This window comes from Mytilus galloprovincialis, chromosome 10 (assembly GCF_965363235.1).
Source record: "Mytilus galloprovincialis chromosome 10, xbMytGall1.hap1.1, whole genome shotgun sequence".
Taxonomy (NCBI): domain Eukaryota; kingdom Metazoa; phylum Mollusca; class Bivalvia; order Mytilida; family Mytilidae; genus Mytilus; species Mytilus galloprovincialis.
The window spans coordinates 39,990,329-40,008,250 of record NC_134847.1 but is presented as its reverse complement, the minus strand read 5'-3'; the positions used below and the strand labels follow the sequence as shown (position 1 = coordinate 40,008,250).

General features: G+C 31.3%; 2 protein-coding genes across 10 annotated transcripts in view; one reads left to right on the top strand and one right to left on the bottom strand.

The window, feature by feature from the left end:
- LOC143047554 (syntaxin-binding protein 5-like) overlaps window positions 1-3,930 on the bottom strand; it is a 91,320-nt gene extending 87,390 nt beyond the window's left edge. For 5 of the 7 annotated variants that reach the window (XM_076220624.1, XM_076220626.1, XM_076220627.1 and 2 more), the window contains exons 1-2: window positions 3,710-3,930; window positions 3,494-3,591 (exon numbers count right to left, since the gene is read on the bottom strand). In XM_076220624.1, coding sequence (XP_076076739.1) covers window positions 3,494-3,591; window positions 3,710-3,844 — 233 coding nt within the window. In that variant the 5' untranslated portion in view covers window positions 3,845-3,930. The remainder of the gene's footprint in view (window positions 1-3,493; window positions 3,592-3,709) is intronic. The other 2 variants (XM_076220631.1, XM_076220632.1) reach the window with 1 other exon arrangement.
- A 270-nt stretch (window positions 3,931-4,200) lies between these two features.
- LOC143047553 (oxygen-dependent coproporphyrinogen-III oxidase-like) overlaps window positions 4,201-17,922 on the top strand; it is a 38,225-nt gene continuing 24,503 nt past the window's right edge. The window contains exon 1 of one of the 3 annotated variants that reach the window (XM_076220623.1): window positions 4,201-4,415. Coding sequence is in view for 2 of the 3 variants with exons in the window: in XM_076220621.1 (XP_076076736.1) it covers window positions 4,531-4,532 (2 nt within the window). In the remaining variant the exon portion in view is untranslated. Of the gene's footprint in view, window positions 4,533-10,773; window positions 10,947-17,922 lie in introns of those variants that run through there. The other 2 variants (XM_076220621.1, XM_076220622.1) reach the window with 2 other exon arrangements.

The window sequence follows — 17,922 nt, the reverse complement described above, 5'->3', positions numbered from 1 at the left end:
CCCTCCAAACAAAAGGGGGGTTCCAACCCTGGAACCACCCCCATTCCTGGATCCACCACTGCTAGTCTCTTTAAGGGAATGGAATCAAAGATACCAGGCACATCATTTTGTAATTAGCTTTACCCTTATTTTGTTTACAAAACACTCATCCGTGCTGCTTCAATAAAAAAATGTTTTAAAAGCCAAATAAAGGACATAGTGGAGGAGCATCAAGACTAAGAGAGATATCAATACATACATAATATACATGATATAAATTTGTGCATAAAAATGTTATCAAATTTTCATGTCTCCGAATCACTATATTTCTAGATAGTATTATTGCATTGTAATTTGTACTCTTTTGAAAAATAAAATATTGAATAATAAACTAAACCAACCTACGAATTCATGCGTATTCAACTTCCTTTGTGGGTGGCGGATCACAAATCAAACAAATGCACCGTAAAAATCATGACAGCATTTACATGGAAATATCAATAAAAAGAATGATTAAATTATTGACTTTTCTACACTACATTAAGTATATACGAAGAAACAATTTTTTAGAAAGAAACTTTGATATCATTGTCTACCGTTTAGCATAATCTGAGTCTCTTCAAAGAAAAATGAGGTGAACAAACAGCACTGCAATCTCTTTAGATTTATAGAAATCAATTACTATTCTCTATTTCACTACTTTGCATTTGTTTTAACTTGACAAGAAATCGGTTACAAAATACTTCTCTAACATGCAATGCTGCAATCAGACTGACGTCCCAAAAACTAAAATACTTTTAATGATGCAACCATCAATATTTAATCAAAATAAAATTAATAAATGAAAATCTGTAATACATGTACATGTACAACTGATCATCAAGCATGCATGTCTAGGAGTTATTTAAAGCTCAACAACTGTAAGCTGTGAAAATGGAAAAAATTGAAATGTGCATACATGTACATGCATGTGTCAACACTTTAGAATTTTTTTATTCAATATATTTTATGAACTAAAGTGACGTCACCAAAATTCAAACTTGACCTCAGGCCTGTTTAGTGGTCATACATGTAGTCATTGTGTACAAGAGGGACGAAAGAAACCAGAGGGAGAGTCAAACTCATCATAGATAGAAAATAAATTGACGATGCCATGGTTAAAAATAAAAAGACGAACAGACAAATAATAATAGTACAGAAGACACAACATAGAAAACTAAAGACTAAGCAACAAGAACCCCACCAAAAACTGGGGGTGATCTCAGGTGTTCCAGAAGGGTAAGCAGATCCTGCCCCACATGTGGCACCCGTCATGTTACTTATGTTATTACAAATCCGGTAAATAGTCTAATTCAATGGGTCACATTTGTGAAAAGGGAAGGGTATTGTAGTTATGACATAAGGAACATATCCGATATCATTAGTGAAATGGTTATTCTATAACAGCAACCAACTTGTGGTGGCATCAGTAAGATTTACGAAGGGATGACTTCAACTTCACCATTTGAAACTCTTGGTTTAATAGCTTCCTTGTGAGTAGCAATCCTCTATCAAGGAAATCATGATAGGAAATACAAGCCTGGACATATCAATTGGGAGAACAGGGAGATATATACAAGTTTCATATAACAGACCAGGGTAAAACTAAATAACCCTCCGCTTGGACAGGTGAATAATTACCACTTTGGTGACAAAAATCTTCAATTAAAACTAAAATACTTCGCAGAAGAATAAATTATTCATCTCCATATATAGGACAGGTCACACCCAAGCCCTACTCATACTATCAAATTTACAAGTTCAATGAACAATAAAATCTGGGTCAGAACCCTTATTTGCATATAATCTTTAGTTTTTTAGTAAAATTTTATGCTGGCTAATAACTTTTTGCAAATATTTGTTTAAAAACATAGGAAAATTGTCAGAATGTTGGTCTTCAGACAAGTATAGGTACATGTCGTTCATGTTGGCAAAAGATTTTGGTGCAGACTCACATAATTACTGTTACATGATATTGATACATTTAAGTGTTTAAAACTTTCAGGAATATTAGGTTTTCAGCTGCATGTCAGATGTTTGCCTGTTTAGTATGCTACAATAGTAACAGGCTATTCAGAAATTGCAATACTGGGCTAAAAGTCTGACCTAACTAAGACAAAAGTTTTGAAGTACAAATGTATATATGACATGTGTGTATTGCAATGTGTTACTTTATTCTAAGTTGGCTAGAGGATGGGGAGGGTTGCATATTGAGGTCTCACAAAACATGTCTTTCTTAGTCTTGTATGTTTTTTTTTATTTTAGTTCATTTATATGTTTTGGAGTATAGTGTGACATCCATTTTTACTGAACTGGCACTCAATTTTATTTCGGTGCCAGCTGAGGACCACCTCAAGCTCCAGGGGCAGGATTCCTCTAGATCTGGATAGATTGTAAAGCAGTCAACATGTTTTGTAATCTTGATCTTCAGAACTACAAATGTACATGTATCAATTCTAAACCCAATGTTTTATCTTATAAATACAATGTATATATATATATATAATGTAACTTCTGTTACAATGAATATTAATCATCATGTGATTATGATACATGTAATTATTGTTAAACATACATGTACAAGCAAAGTATGTGAATGACTGTACACTTAAATCTAAAAAGGAAACAAAAGTAAACAATTCTTGCTCATCCCATACATGTACATGTAAATGTACATGTGGCTATGAGTTGCAAAGTCTTACATTGTAATAATATAACCTCAGTATCATTGACAAATTTCTAGAATATATAATATATATGGACTAAATTATTTATAACTGTTTATATATTTTGTTTCTCTGGTTTACAGCTGGTTTTTAATTGAATATTAACATATAATGTATATATAGATGATACCAGTGTCAAAGGATAATGAGCCTTTTATCAGCTGATAATATTTGCAGTTGTATAATTTATATTTGATTTTTATACTAAGAAAAGAAGATTAAATCGTAACTTTGACTGGATAACAACGAGTTCACATCGACCTATTAAATTAGGTGGTTTTCATTTATAACAGCATGAACCAGGAATTATACTTTAGATATTTCATTGCAACTTCTTCAGATCTTCACATATTCTATTTTTATAATATTATAATCGCCAAACGGCAACTTTCTTATTATGTTTCACTTAAATATATGTATATTTTTTAAAATTATATACAACATTAGCTCATAAATGGTAAAACAGTAAATATTTATAGAGTTCAAGGCTTTGTTGACCCTTTAGTGCCTCATGTACTTCACTTATATTGTAATATTGATCCAAAAACCTTTACTATGCTAACACCAGATTTTTTTTACAACTGTCAATATTCAGGATATTTAATGAAATGCCACCTACCTTTTCAATGTCAACTGTTTTTCCTTCCATTATCTTAAATGTAAATAATCCAAATCATTTCTAATAGCACTAATCCCAAAAAGCATGCTTGAAAAATAATGCAATACATGAACAGTATTAATAAGGATACAATCTGAGCCAGCCTGTTTTTGTGCCGATAGCAAGAAGATGCTGCACAGGATCAAATGCTACTGCTGTTGGTTGATAAGGAAATCCATGTCTTACAGTCTGTAAACAAGAAAAAGACAAATTTAAATTAATGGGAGAAATGAGAGCGAAATGTTACAGTAAAATGATTTGATTCGAAAGGTGGTACAATCGGATGCAAAAATGATGTTGAACTTACGTTGCAAACTTGAAAGTGATCTGTTCGTAACGTCTCTTCGATCTCATTTTCTGATTTTTGCTGAGCGCCGACGGAGAATCGTATGCCGTCGAACACGCCCTTTATATTAAATTTCTTCTTATTCATTTTAGCCATTTCCAATTAAATCTCTGTACATGTAACGAGCCGTTGACACGTTCTTCCATTTTGCCTGAATATTATTACTTGACAGACAGGAACCCGGATGAACATTGAGTTTATGCTCTAATTATCAAGTTCTGTTTTTATAAATTACAAAGTACTAACAAAAACGATACAATTTTTTATCAACTTTTTACATCTCTATTAATCTGAAAAATACAATTTTTTTTATGAAAATACAGATTGAATTATTTATTCATATTATCAGTGATAAAATAAAAATGTTGAATACTACAAAATCAAGATTTGATGATGAGACTACGCTTAAATTCGTTTTTTTATATTTATTGTTTAATTTGTAAAATCAAGATGTCAGCGCCCATGTAACAAAATTAACACCAAAACGCAAATTATATTCCCATGTTTTGGAGACAATGATGTGGTTTTGAGCATTATACGTCAAAGCTTCTTCAAATATTTATGCTATTTTTTTTTAATTTGTATTGATGAAACTGTTGACAATTGTAATTAACCATATAGTTTTTCATTCGGACAGCCGTGTTATTTGACACGTAAAACTAAAAAGGTGAAAGTTCAAAAAGTGGAACTCTTTACTATACATTTCTTAAGACGACAGAATAGATAGTAAATAATAATTTTATGATACAAAGAAATATTCTCAACAACAGCTTTCTGTGATAATGTAAGTCTGTGTTTGGTCAATAGATCTAGCCAGTGGCGGATCCAGAACTTTTCCTAATTTATAAAAATCTAAATAAAGACTTCCGGTTCCGGCGAAGACAGCAAAAGGGTTTTTTTTGGTGCCCCTAATTTTTTTTTTTAAAATCTGAATCAATCCTGCATAAATTTGGTGTCCCTATTAACAATTTCTCCATGAAAGCTTCAACACAACATTGACATATCTTTTTAACTAACATTTCATTCAGAAAAAAACATAATGAGTAAAACAGCAACTCCAAAGACAGGCACCATGCCGACCTCAATTAACAACAAATCTTGTGCCCAATGTGAAGAAACATTTAAGAAAAATCAAAAATGTATGAACTGTAATATATGCCGATATTGGTTCTGCATAGAGTGTAGCCACGTTTCAGCAAAATTATATGAGTTACTGAAAACCGAGTCGACCCCTAATTTGCCATTTAACTGTGATGGATGTGTCCGCGTATTACCAAAATTAAACGAGTTAGGGTTACACATTGAGAGACAAAGGGTACTTTTTGAAGAACTTGATACTAAATTGAAAGTAGTTGAATCCAGCATGGATGTTAAAATTGACCAAAGAGTTGAAAGAGCCTTTGAGTCGTTTAGGGACAGAGAAGAAAGAAAATGTAACTTAATAATTCACAATGTCCCAGAACCAGATTGTAGTACTGATAATAAGAAAAGAGATGATGAAATTTCATTAAAAGATATATTGCACACTGTTCAGAGTGATGAAGTTGAAATTAAATCATTTATAAGATTGGGTAAACCAAATGAGAGTAAACCAAGACTGATGAAAGTAACTGTTGGCTCCGTTGTAAATAAGCATAAAGTTCTAGGGAACTCTAAATTGTTAAGAAGGAAAAACAGTGATGGGTATACTGTACATAAATGGAACAATATTTATATTACCCCTGACTTGACAAAAGAGGAGAGAGATATTAACACTGAGCTGAGAAAAGAGCTAGAGAGGAAGAAAAAAGCAACAAACAATGCAAACTTGGTAATTTTCCGGGGGAAAATCATTGAAAGAAAAGACATTTCTGGTCAGTCTAGTATGACAAATACAGCTAGTAGTGTTGAAAGTGGCGGTTTAGGTCAGACTGCCAATTTTCGACCGTAGACTTTCTATAGAAAAGATCAAACAACATGTAAATACGTTAATTCCAGTTGGTTTTTGTTACAGTTCAAATGTTACAGTTAATTTTTTTAATAACTTTGATAATGCAGAAAATGACAATGCAAGTGCATCAAATGTTGATTCAGCAAGTGAATCTGATGATATATGCGAAAAGGGTGGTGAAATAAGATACAGTACATCTGAGAGTGCTAAAGATAGTACGCAAGATAATGCATTTTTTAATAATTTTGATAATGCAGAAAATGACAATGCAAGTGAATCTGATTATATAAGCAATGATGGTAGTGTGATAAGTGATAGTACTTCCGAAAGTACAGAAAATAACAGGCAAAATAATATTGATGATTTAGATCGAAATATTAACCCTTTAATTGTAAACAAAGTAAAGTGTATGTACACCAATGCTGATCAATTACGTAATAAAATTGATGAACTTGAAGCACAAATACAGGTCGTGAAACCAGATTTTATTTTTATAACAGAAGTTTTGCCAAAAACAAATATTGATATAGATTGCATTTCTCCATTATTTAACATTGAAGGCTATATAGCTTATCCGAGTAAAAATACAGGACGGGGAGTTATTATTTATGCAAAAAGTAATTTCTGTGTCTCACCAAATGAATATATGAATTCGCTTTATGATGATGCCTCATGGTGTAATTGGGTAAAAGACAATAAGACTGTATTGATAGGCTCAATATACAGAAGCCCATCAAATCAAAACTCATGTTTAAATATTATTGGACTTTTGAATGAAGCAGCTCGATTGTATGACAATATTTTAATAACGGGAGACTTTAATATGCGTGATATTGATTGGAACTTTTGGACTACGCCTCACTCTGAGGACCATTACGAACATACTTTTATTGAAGCTTTACGCGACAATTTTCTATATCAACATATAGATAAACCTACAAGATTTAGGGAAAATCAGATGTGTAGAACTCTAGATTTAGTTATTACAAAAGATGAAAGCAATATTGACAATATTAATATTGATGCTCCACTGGGACTTAGTGATCATGCTACCATTACATTTGACTTTTTGTACTCTTTCAATGAATATGAAACTGGTAAATCGAAATATAAATATTCCAAATGTGACTTCGAAAAATTTTCTGAAGACTTTAGCAATTTTGATTGGGATAGTTCTTTTGAAGATAAAGACATAAGCGAGATGTGGAAAATATTTTATGAAAAATATAAAAAATGTGTCGAAACGTATATACCGAAAACTAATCCTAAACCGGGTTGTCAACCTAAACCATTATGGCTAACATTTGATTGTCTGAGCAATATAAAACGCAAACAAAAGGCCTGGTCAAGATACTTGGCTACTAGACGAGCAGTAGATTTTGATTTTTATAAAGTTGCTAGAAACAGGGCAAATGAGAACGTTCGAAAAGCAAAAAAGGAATATGAGAAGTTAGTGGCATCAAAAGCTAAAACTGAGCCAAAACATTTTTGGACATATGTCAAAAGTAAAGTGAAATCAAAATCAGCAGTATCAAACCTCATGAAACCAAATGGGAACTTAACTACTTCCGACAAGGAAAAAGCGACTGTATTAAATGATTTTTTTACCAGTGTATTTACTGCTGAAAATCCAAATAATATACCTAATATTGAAGAGAGAAATTTTGAATCATCTTTAGACCACTTTGTGATCAATCAAGATACAGTTGAAAAATATCTACTTTTATTAAATGGAAGCAAGTCTATGGGTCCAGATAATATTCATCCGTTAATAGTAAAGAGTATGGCAAATACATTTTCAAAACCTTTGACTTTGATATTTCAAAAGTCCATTGACACTGGAAAAATTCCAAAAGAATGGAAAGATGCTAGAGTTACCCCACTTTTTAAGAATAAAGGTAGTAAACTGGATGCGGGAAATTACAGACCGGTCAGTCTAACTTCAATTGTTTGTAAAACTTTGGAAAAGGTTATACGGAAGGAAATGATTGATCATTTAATAACCAATAATTTGTTATCAGACTCACAGTTTGGTTTTCGCTCTGGAAGATCATGTATATTACAATTACTTGATGTCATGGAAGACTGGTCATTATATATGGATAATAATATATCCTGGGACACATTATATCTCGATTTTGCCAAAGCTTTCGATAAAGTGCCACATAAAAGATTACTAAAGAAACTGTATTCATACGGTATTCGTGGATCTATATTAGAATGGATAACTGACTTTTTAACTGGACGTCGACAACAAGTTGCGGTGAAAGGGGAAAAATCTGAATGGCAAAATGTAATTAGTGGAGTGCCCCAAGGCAGTGTACTTGGACCTGTTCTTTTCATTATATTCATAAATGATTTACCAGATGTTGTGGAGTCTATAGTAAAAATTTTCGCAGACGATACTAAAATTTATGCACCTACTTCTAAATCTGATGTCTTACAGAATGATCTAGATGCCCTCTACGATTGGTCCAAGTTATGGGACATGAAATTTAATGTGAACAAATGTAAACAAATCCATTATGGAAGAAATAATCTTGAAAATGTTTATACCATGAACAATATTGATATCATTAAAGATGAACAAGAAAAGGATCTTGGAATTATTTTTCAAAATGATCTTAAATTTTCTCAACATATATCAAGTAAAATAAATAAAGCCAATAGTATACTTGGGCTAATTAACCGAACTTTTATCTTTAAAGATCAATATACATTTTTAAGACTATACGTTGCGTTGGTACGACCACACGTGGAATATGGAAATACAATATGGTATCCGCATTTAAAGAAAGATATTAATGCTGTAGAAAAAGTGCAGATGAGAGCAACTAAATTAATTCCTGATATACGACATTTAAGCTATGAAGACAGATTAAAAGTACTTAAACTACCTTCCCTAACTCACAGAAGGCGAAGAGGTGATATGATACAAGCTTTCAAAATATTAAAAGGATTCGAAGATATATCTTATGAAAGATTTTTTACTGTCATCAGTACAAATACCCGTGGGCATAATTGGAAATTAGCAAAACCTAGATGTAACACTTCTTTTCGATTAAGACATTTCTCACAACGAATTATTAATGATTGGAATAACCTACCAGTTGAAGTTATTTCATCAAAAACTGTGGAAGCCTTTAAAATTAGTATAGACCGTCATTGGGAGTCCGTCATGTATCAGTTAAGAAATTGATGAGGACACAAATAGTTTTCTATATAACTTTTTAATTGTGTGAAATATTGCACCAAATCATGCAGGATTGATGATTGTATCAGTTTTGAAAGTGTACCAAAATAGGGTGGGCTAAAAAAGGATAGGATCCTTCCATATGAGCCCCACAACGATCTTACAGGTATACCAATAAGAAAAAGATTTAAGTAAATAAAAATCTATTTACATATTTTTTTCCAAAAGTAAATTTGGGAAATGTAAGTGTATACTTGTTGTCAAAAGTGAAGGACAGATTGAAACATACCAGAAATATTGATTTAAAAAAAATGTACGCACTTGTCGAACATTGGTTTGTACGCCTGGATAAAAAGTTACGGAACTAAAACGCAATTTAAAATATATACATGTATACATAAGAAAGAAACATACATTTTGTGTAAATTGGGGTAAAAGTTTTGTAAACAGACTAGTACACGTATGCCAACAGTACAATGTATGTAATTATCACCAAGGAAAAATGAGGTATTTTTCTTTGGCAATATTTTTGAATAGTTTTGTATAAATAAATTTATATTTTCTTCATTACTTTAAGGATGAATTAAAGAGTTATATATTAGAATATCAACATGTCAAAACTGAGTAAGGGCTTATTGCAAATAATTCACATCTCAAAGAAAACATAATTAGACTGTCTTTCTTAATTCTGGATTAGGGATTAAGGTAAACTTGAGGTAAAGCTATAAGCACCTTCAAAATATTACAATAAGACTGTAATTAGCTATTTCCTATTTATGATAAAATACAATAGAAGTGTTATATATTTTTAGTTACATAATTTTATACTTTAACTATTAGATAGTACATGTAATTGATAAAAAGGTATCTACAAATGTAAGGGACCATATGTTCAACAGTAAGGATTAATATAATTACCCTCCCCTTTTTGGGAGTTATGTATTTTGATTGGCCAAGTAACTATGATATACAATGTACATTAAATGATTATTGAGATTAAGGAGTATCAGTTTTAAAAAGGGACTTGAATATATTAGCATTGTGTAATTTAGAGGATTGGATAGTTTCAGACTTTGTCACATCATGGTGACTTAGTTGCATATTTGTATACATGTATTACTTGTGGTGTAAATATGAATGCTTTATCTATTCGAGAATAATTAATATACAATCATCAAACTTAGTGTTTTATTGACTTCTGGTGTGATATACTAAAGAAAAACAGACAATGCGTTATATTTTTTTATTCCATTCCAAGAAGATCTTTATTTTTTTATTCCATTTCAAGAAGATCCTTAAATTTCCTGTCAATTTTTTAAACATCTTTTTTTTCAAAAAGCTGAAGTATTTGTGTATTGTGAGATTTAAAATATTTTAATGAGAACATTAATTCCTGAATATGTAAATATGTATGATGATTTTAAATCACTTATTGTAAATAATAATAGTTTACTAGCTGGACTGTATCTGACATGTTTGCTAGTGAAATTGGTGTTAGACAAGGGGAAAATCTTTCTCCTCTGTTATTTTCCCTATATTTGAACGATTTACAGCAGTATTTAGAAAATGGTAACATAAGTGGTGTACAATCTTTAACATTAAATATGGAAAATGGACTAGATATATACCTAAAATTGTTTGTATTATTACATGCCAATGATACTATTTTACTTGCTGAATTAAGCTCAGATTTACAGTTACTTAATAAAAACAATTTTTCACAGTATTGTAATAATTGGAAATTAAGAATCAATGTTAGCAAAACCAAAGTGATGGTTTTTACAAGAGGGAGAATATCTAATAATTTGAAATTTTGTATTGAAAATGAAGAAATAGAGATAGTTAAACATTATAAATACCTTGGTGTTATTTTCTCTAGAAATGCATCTTTTTCGAAACAAGGAAATATTTACCAGACCTAGCAACTAAGGCTATGTATAGTAATATCAAGAAGAGGAGATTAAATCACTTATCGATTGAATGCCAACTAGAAATGTTTGATAAAGCTGTTATACCCATTCTTCTATACGGGACTGAAATACTTGAGCAAGTTCATTTGAAATTCTGTAAGCCATGTAAGCACATTTTAAAACTTAAAAACTCAACTCCAAATTATATGATTTATGGAGAACTTGGGAGATACCCCATTTCTTTATATGCTAAACTATGAATGATCAACTTTTGGTGTCGCCTTCTTGATAATACGAATGAAGATAAATTATCCTGTATACTTTATAAATTATTATACATTAATTATAACAATTATGGTATTGGAAATAAATGGATGTTATGTATTAAGAAAAAATTTGATGAATGTGGCATGTCAAATGTATGGCATTACCAAGATTATTTTAACAAAAAATGGATAAAATTAGGTATCGAGCAAAAGCTTAAAGACCAATTTCGACAAGAGTGGTGTGCAGATTTACACCAATCTTCAAAAAGTTTATGTTATAGAATTTACAAGACTGAATTTAAATTTGAAAAGTATTTATTGATTTTGCCTTTTAATTTTTTATACTTTGTGTAAATTTAGATGCGGAAATCATCGTTTGCCAGTGGAGACGGGAAGGTGGCTAAGCCCTCTCTCTTTTTTTCAAAGTCCATTATCATTTTGTTTTCTGATTTATTCCATTATTTTGACGTTTCTGTATACCAGGGGTTTCATTATCTTTCAGGTTTACTGGTACTTTCCACGTTTCTAGGTGGTACTTTTCAATTTATTCCATGAATATCTTATGTAAAAATTTCTACATTTAGGCGGTACTTGTCAATAGCATAGGAGGGTAAAAGTACCGGGTACCGTCTCCTAATGAATGGCCTGTGTATACTATGAACAGAGACATATAATACATTCCATGTCTCTGCTATGAACATAACTATCCATATTATAAATATTAAAGTGTATTTTATTTTCTATTAACTATTAATTCCAAGTTTCTTCTCCAGAGGGATCACTGCTATATTATATAGAGTGTCTATAATTATAAAATATCTGTCCTGTCCCCGTCCAAGTACTTATAAATGTTATGTGTAAGTAAAACCGAGGTATAATAGTTGTGATTCTTACGATCTAAAAACTACAATATGGACAACACTCTGATTGGCTTATTTATTTTTCATTTTTGTTATTTATCATACGATTGGTTCTCAATGTTAAAACCGGTAGTTATGTCTGACATAAAAGTCGGTCTGATGACGGAATGAATATCCGGATGCCTTTATCATGTTTATTTTCGTTTTTCTCCGAAAATAACCCAAACTGAATAGTCATAAGAATGGATGACAAATGTGACTATGCATGGTACCTACAGGACACAGAGGAATGATGATCAATTTATTGTGGGAGGAAGAGAAGCGACACACAAATTGAGGTCTTCTCGTTTAATAGTATAGATGAAAATAATACATTTTGCAACAAAGACTGTACATTTAATTGTGTATATTTGACACAAATAACTAACCAGGAGGGAGGATGACATTTGTTAATACATGTTTCATAAATTTTGCAAGGTTTTCTAATGCAACAATATCAGTTGTTAAAACTATCTTATAGAACATAATGTATTTACATTTCTAGACAATATTTTAGTAATGATTTATTCCTTCAGAACTAAAAAAGTTACTTACTAAAATATAATGGTACTCATCACCTACTTCATTAGAATCACAAAAATGACAGGTTCTTTCCTTTTTATAAAAGTGAGAATGGAAATGGGGAATATGTCAAAGAGACAACAACCCGACCATAGAGCAGACAACAGCAGAAGGTCACCAGCAGGTCTTCAATGCAGCTAGAAAAATCCCGCACCAGGAGGCCTCCTTCAGCTGGCCCCTAAACAAATATATATACTAATTCAGTGAAATTTGAACGCCATACTAAACTCCAAATTGTACACAAGAAACTAAAATTAAAAATAATACAAGACTTACAAAGGCAAGAGGCTCCTGACTTGGGACAGGCGCAAAAATGTGTCAGAGTTAAACATGTTTATGAGATCTCAACCCTCACCCTTATGTATTTTATGCCACCTGCCTGATTCAATGGGCATATGATTACAGCCACATTTAAATTTTCGTAAAAAAAAAGTCATTACCCCGGTGTCATATGGTATTTTGAACCCCATGGTAAATTGACCCCGGGGTCAAAATACCGCTATGGTAAATTGAACCCCCCCTGTATGGAAAATTGAACCCCCATGGTAAATTGAACCCCCCTGTTTTTTTCATCCTAGATGAATATTAGAACATTTTACATTATTCTAAAGCTCATCATAGATTAAAAAATCATTCATACAAGCAGGGGAGGTACATTTTCAATGCTTAATTAAAAGAAATATCTTTGCTTGGTATAAGTGCTCTGAAGTCTTTACCAACAAAATGTCATTCAAAATACTTACTGACACATTATAACTAGACCATATGTAGCTTGAATGCTTTAATTATTTGTAATTATAACATATGTATATATATATATATAAGGGTAGTTTTGATTTTCCATGGTAAAAAAAGGGGGAGGGGGTCAAAATACCATGGCAAAGTAAAATTTTAAAAATATCTTTTCCAGCAAGTTAAATTCATACAAACTACTTATTGGTGAATTCTAACTACATAAAACAGTTAGAATTGCCAGATTTTTGGAAATTAAAGGTCTAGAGTAGGGGGTTCAATATACCGCAGGGGGGTCAAAATACCATGGCAAAGTTAAATTTTCAAAATATCTTTTCCAGCAAGTTAAATACATACAAACTACTTATTGGTGTATTCTTACTACATAAAAGAGTAAGAATTGCCAGATTTTTGGAAATTAAAGGTCTAGAGTAGGGGGTACAATATACTGCAGGGGGGTCAAAATAACATGGCAAAGTAAAATTTTAAAAATATCTTTTCCAACAAGTTTAATACATACAAACTACTTATTGGTGTATTCTAACTACATAAAAGAGTTAGAAATGCCAGAACTTTTTAAATTAAAGGTGTAGAGTGAGAAGTTCAATATACTGCAGGGGGGTCAAAATACCATAGCAAAGTAAAATTTTCAAAATATCTTTTCCATCAAAGTTAATACATACAAACAACTTGTGTGTGTATATTAACTACATATCAGAGTTAAAATTGCCAGATTTTTTTGAATTGTCTATAGTAAGGGGTTCAAAATACCATGACAAAGTAAAATTCCAAAATATCTTTTCCAGCAAGTTTAATAAATACATCTACCTATTGGTGTATATTAACTACATATAAGAGTTAAAATTGCCAGAATTTTTTGAATTGTCTAGAGTAAGGGGTTCAATATATCGCAGGGGGTCAAAATACCAGGACAAAGTAAAATTTCAAAATATCTTTTCCAGCAAGTTTAATAAATACATCTACCTTTTGGTGTATTCTAACTACATAAAAGAGTTAGAATTGCTAGAATTTCTGAAATTAAAGGCCTAGTGAAGGGGGTTCAATATACCGCAGGGGGGTCAAAATGCCATGTCAAAGTAAAATTTTCAAAATATCTTTTCCAGCAAGTTTAATACATACAAACTACTTATTGGTGTATTCTTACTACATAAAAAAGTTCAAATTGCCAGAATTTCTGAAATTAAAGGCCTAGAGTAGGGAGTTCAATATACCGCAGGGGGGTCCAAATACCATGGCAAAGTAAAATTTTCCCATACTATAGACCTTGAATTTCAAAAATTCAAGCTATTCTAACTCCTTAACATAGTTATAATACTCCAATAAGTAGTTTGTATGTATTTAATATACTGGAAAAGATATTTTGAAAATTTTACTTAGCCATGGTATTTTGACCCCCCTGCGGTATATTGAACCCCTTACTATAGACCTTGAATTTCAAAAATTCAAGCTATTCTAACTCCTTAACATAGTTATAATACTCCAATAAGTAGTTTGTATGTATTTGATATACTGGAAAAGATATTTTGAAAATTTTACTTAGCCATGGTATTTTGACACCCCTGCGGTATATTGAACCCCCTACTATAGACCTTGAATTTCAAAAATTCAAGCTATTCTAACTCCTTAACATCGTTACAATATTCCAGTAAGTAGTTTGTATGTATTTGATATACTGAAAAAGATATTTTGAAAATTTTACTTAGCCATGGTATTTTGACCCCCCTGCGGTATATTGAACCCCATACTATAGACCTTAAATTCAAAAATTCAAGCTATTCTAACTCCTTAACATAGTTATAATACTCCAATAAGTAGTTTGTATGTATTTAATAAACTGGAAAAGATATTTTGAAAATTTTACTTAGCCATGGTATTTTGACCCCCCTGCTGTATATTAAACCCCTACTATAACCCTTGAATTTCAAAAATTCAAGCTATTCTAACTCCTTAACATAGTTATATTACTCCAATAAGTAGTTTGTATGTATTAAATAAACTGGAAAAGATATTTTGAAAATTTTACTTAGCCATGGTATTTTGACCCCTCTGCGGTATATTGAACCCCCTATTATAGACCTTGAATTTCAAAAATTCAAGCTATTCTAACTCCTTAACATAGTTATAATACTTCAATAAGTAGTTTGTATGTATTAAATAAACTGGAAAAGATATTTTGAAAATTTTACTTAGCCATGGTATTTTGAACCCCCTGCGGTATATTGAACCCCCTACTATAGACCTTGAATTTCAAAAATTCAAGCTATTCTGACTTCTTAACATAGTTATAATACTCCAATAAGTGGTTTGTATGTGTTAAACATGCTGGAAAAGATATTTTGAAAATTTTGCTTAGCCATGGTATTTTGAACCCCCTGCGGTATATTGAACCCCCTACTATAGACCTTGAATTTCAAAAATTCAAGCTATTCTAACTCCTTAACATAGTTATAATACTCCAATAAGTAGTTTGTATGTTTTAAACATGCTGGAAAAGATATTTTGAAAATTTTGCTTAGCCATGGTATTTTGAACCCCCTGCGGTATATTGAACCCCTTACTATAGACCTTGAATTTCAAAAATTCAAGCTATTCTAACTCCTTAACATAGTTATAATACTCCAATAAGTAGTTTGTATGTTTTAAACATGCTGGAAAAGATATTTTGAAAATTTTGCTTAGCCATGGTATTTTGAACCCCCTGCGGTATATTGAACCCCTTACTATAGACCTTGAATTTCAAAAATTCAAGCTATTCTAACTCCTTCACATAGTTATAATACTCCAATAAGTAGTTTGTATGTATTCAATAAACTGGTAAGATATTTTGAAAATTTTACTTAGCCATGGTATTTTGAACCCCCTGTGGTATATTGAACCCCCTACTATAGACCTTGAATTTCAAAAATTCAAGCTATTCTAACTCCTTAACATAGCTATAATACTCCAATAAGTGGTTTGTATGTGTTAAACATGCTGGAAAAGATATTTTAAAAATTTTACTTAGCCATGGTATTTTGACCCCTCTGCGGTATATTGAACCCCCTATTATAGACCTTGAATTTCAAAAATTCAAGCTATTCTAACTCCTTAACATAGTTATAATACTTCAATAAGTAGTTTGTATGTATTAAATAAACTGGAAAAGATATTTTGAAAATTTTACTTAGCCATGGTATTTTGAACCCCCTGCGGTATATTGAACCCCCTACTATAGACCTTGAATTTCAAAAATTCAAGCTATTCTGACTTCTTAACATAGTTATAATACTCCAATAAGTGGTTTGTATGTGTTAAACATGCTGGAAAAGATATTTTGAAAATTTTGCTTAGCCATGGTATTTTGAACCCCCTGCGGTATATTGAACCCCCTACTGTAGACCTTGAATTTCAAAAATTCAAGCTATTCTAACTCCTTAACATAGTTATATTACTCCAATAAGTAGTTTGTATGTATTAAATAAACTGGAAAAGATATTTTGAAAATTTTACTTAGCCATGGTATTTTGACCCCTCTGCGGTATATTGAACCCCCTATTATAGACCTTGAATTTCAAAAATTCAAGCTATTCTAACTCCTTAACATAGTTATAATACTAGTACTCCAATAAGTAGTTTGTATGTATTTAATATACTGGAAAAGATATTTTGAAAATTTTACTTAGCCATGGTATTTTGAACCCCCTGCAGTATATTGAACCCCCTACTATAGACCTTGAATTTCAAAAATTCAAGCTATTCTAACTCCTTCACATAGTTATAATACTCCAATAAGTAGTTTGTATGTATTCAATAAACTGGTAAGATATTTTAAAAATTTTGCTTAGCCATGGTATTTTGAACCCCCTGTGGTATATTGAACCCCCTACTATAGACCTTGAATTTCAAAAATTCAAGCTATTCTAACTCCTTAACATAGCTATAATACTCCAATAAGTGGTTTGTATGTGTTAAACATGCTGGAAAAGATATTTTAAAAATTTTACTTAGCCATGGTATTTTGACCCCTCTGCGGTATATTGAACCCCCTATTATAGACCTTGAATTTCAAAAATTCAAGCTATTCTAACTCCTTAACATAGTTATAATACTTCAATAAGTAGTTTGTATGTATTAAATAAACTGGAAAAGATATTTTGAAAATTTTACTTAGCCATGGTATTTTGAACCCCCTGCGGTATATTGAACCCCCTACTATAGACCTTGAATTTCAAAAATTCAAGCTATTCTGACTTCTTAACATAGTTATAATACTCCAATAAGTGGTTTGTATGTGTTAAACATGCTGGAAAAGATATTTTGAAAATTTTGCTTAGCCATGGTATTTTGAACCCCCTGCGGTATATTGAACCCCCTATTATAGACCTTGAATTTCAAAAATTCAAGCTATTCTAACTCCTTAACATAGTTATAATACTTCAATAAGTAGTTTGTATGTATTAAATAAACTGGAAAAGATATTTTGAAAATTTTACTTAGCCATGGTATTTTGAACCCCCTGCGGTATATTGAACCCCCTACTATAGACCTTGAATTTCAAAAATTCAAGCTATTCTGACTTCTTAACATAGTTATAATACTCCAATAAGTGGTTTGTATGTGTTAAACATGCTGGAAAAGATATTTTGAAAATTTTGCTTAGCC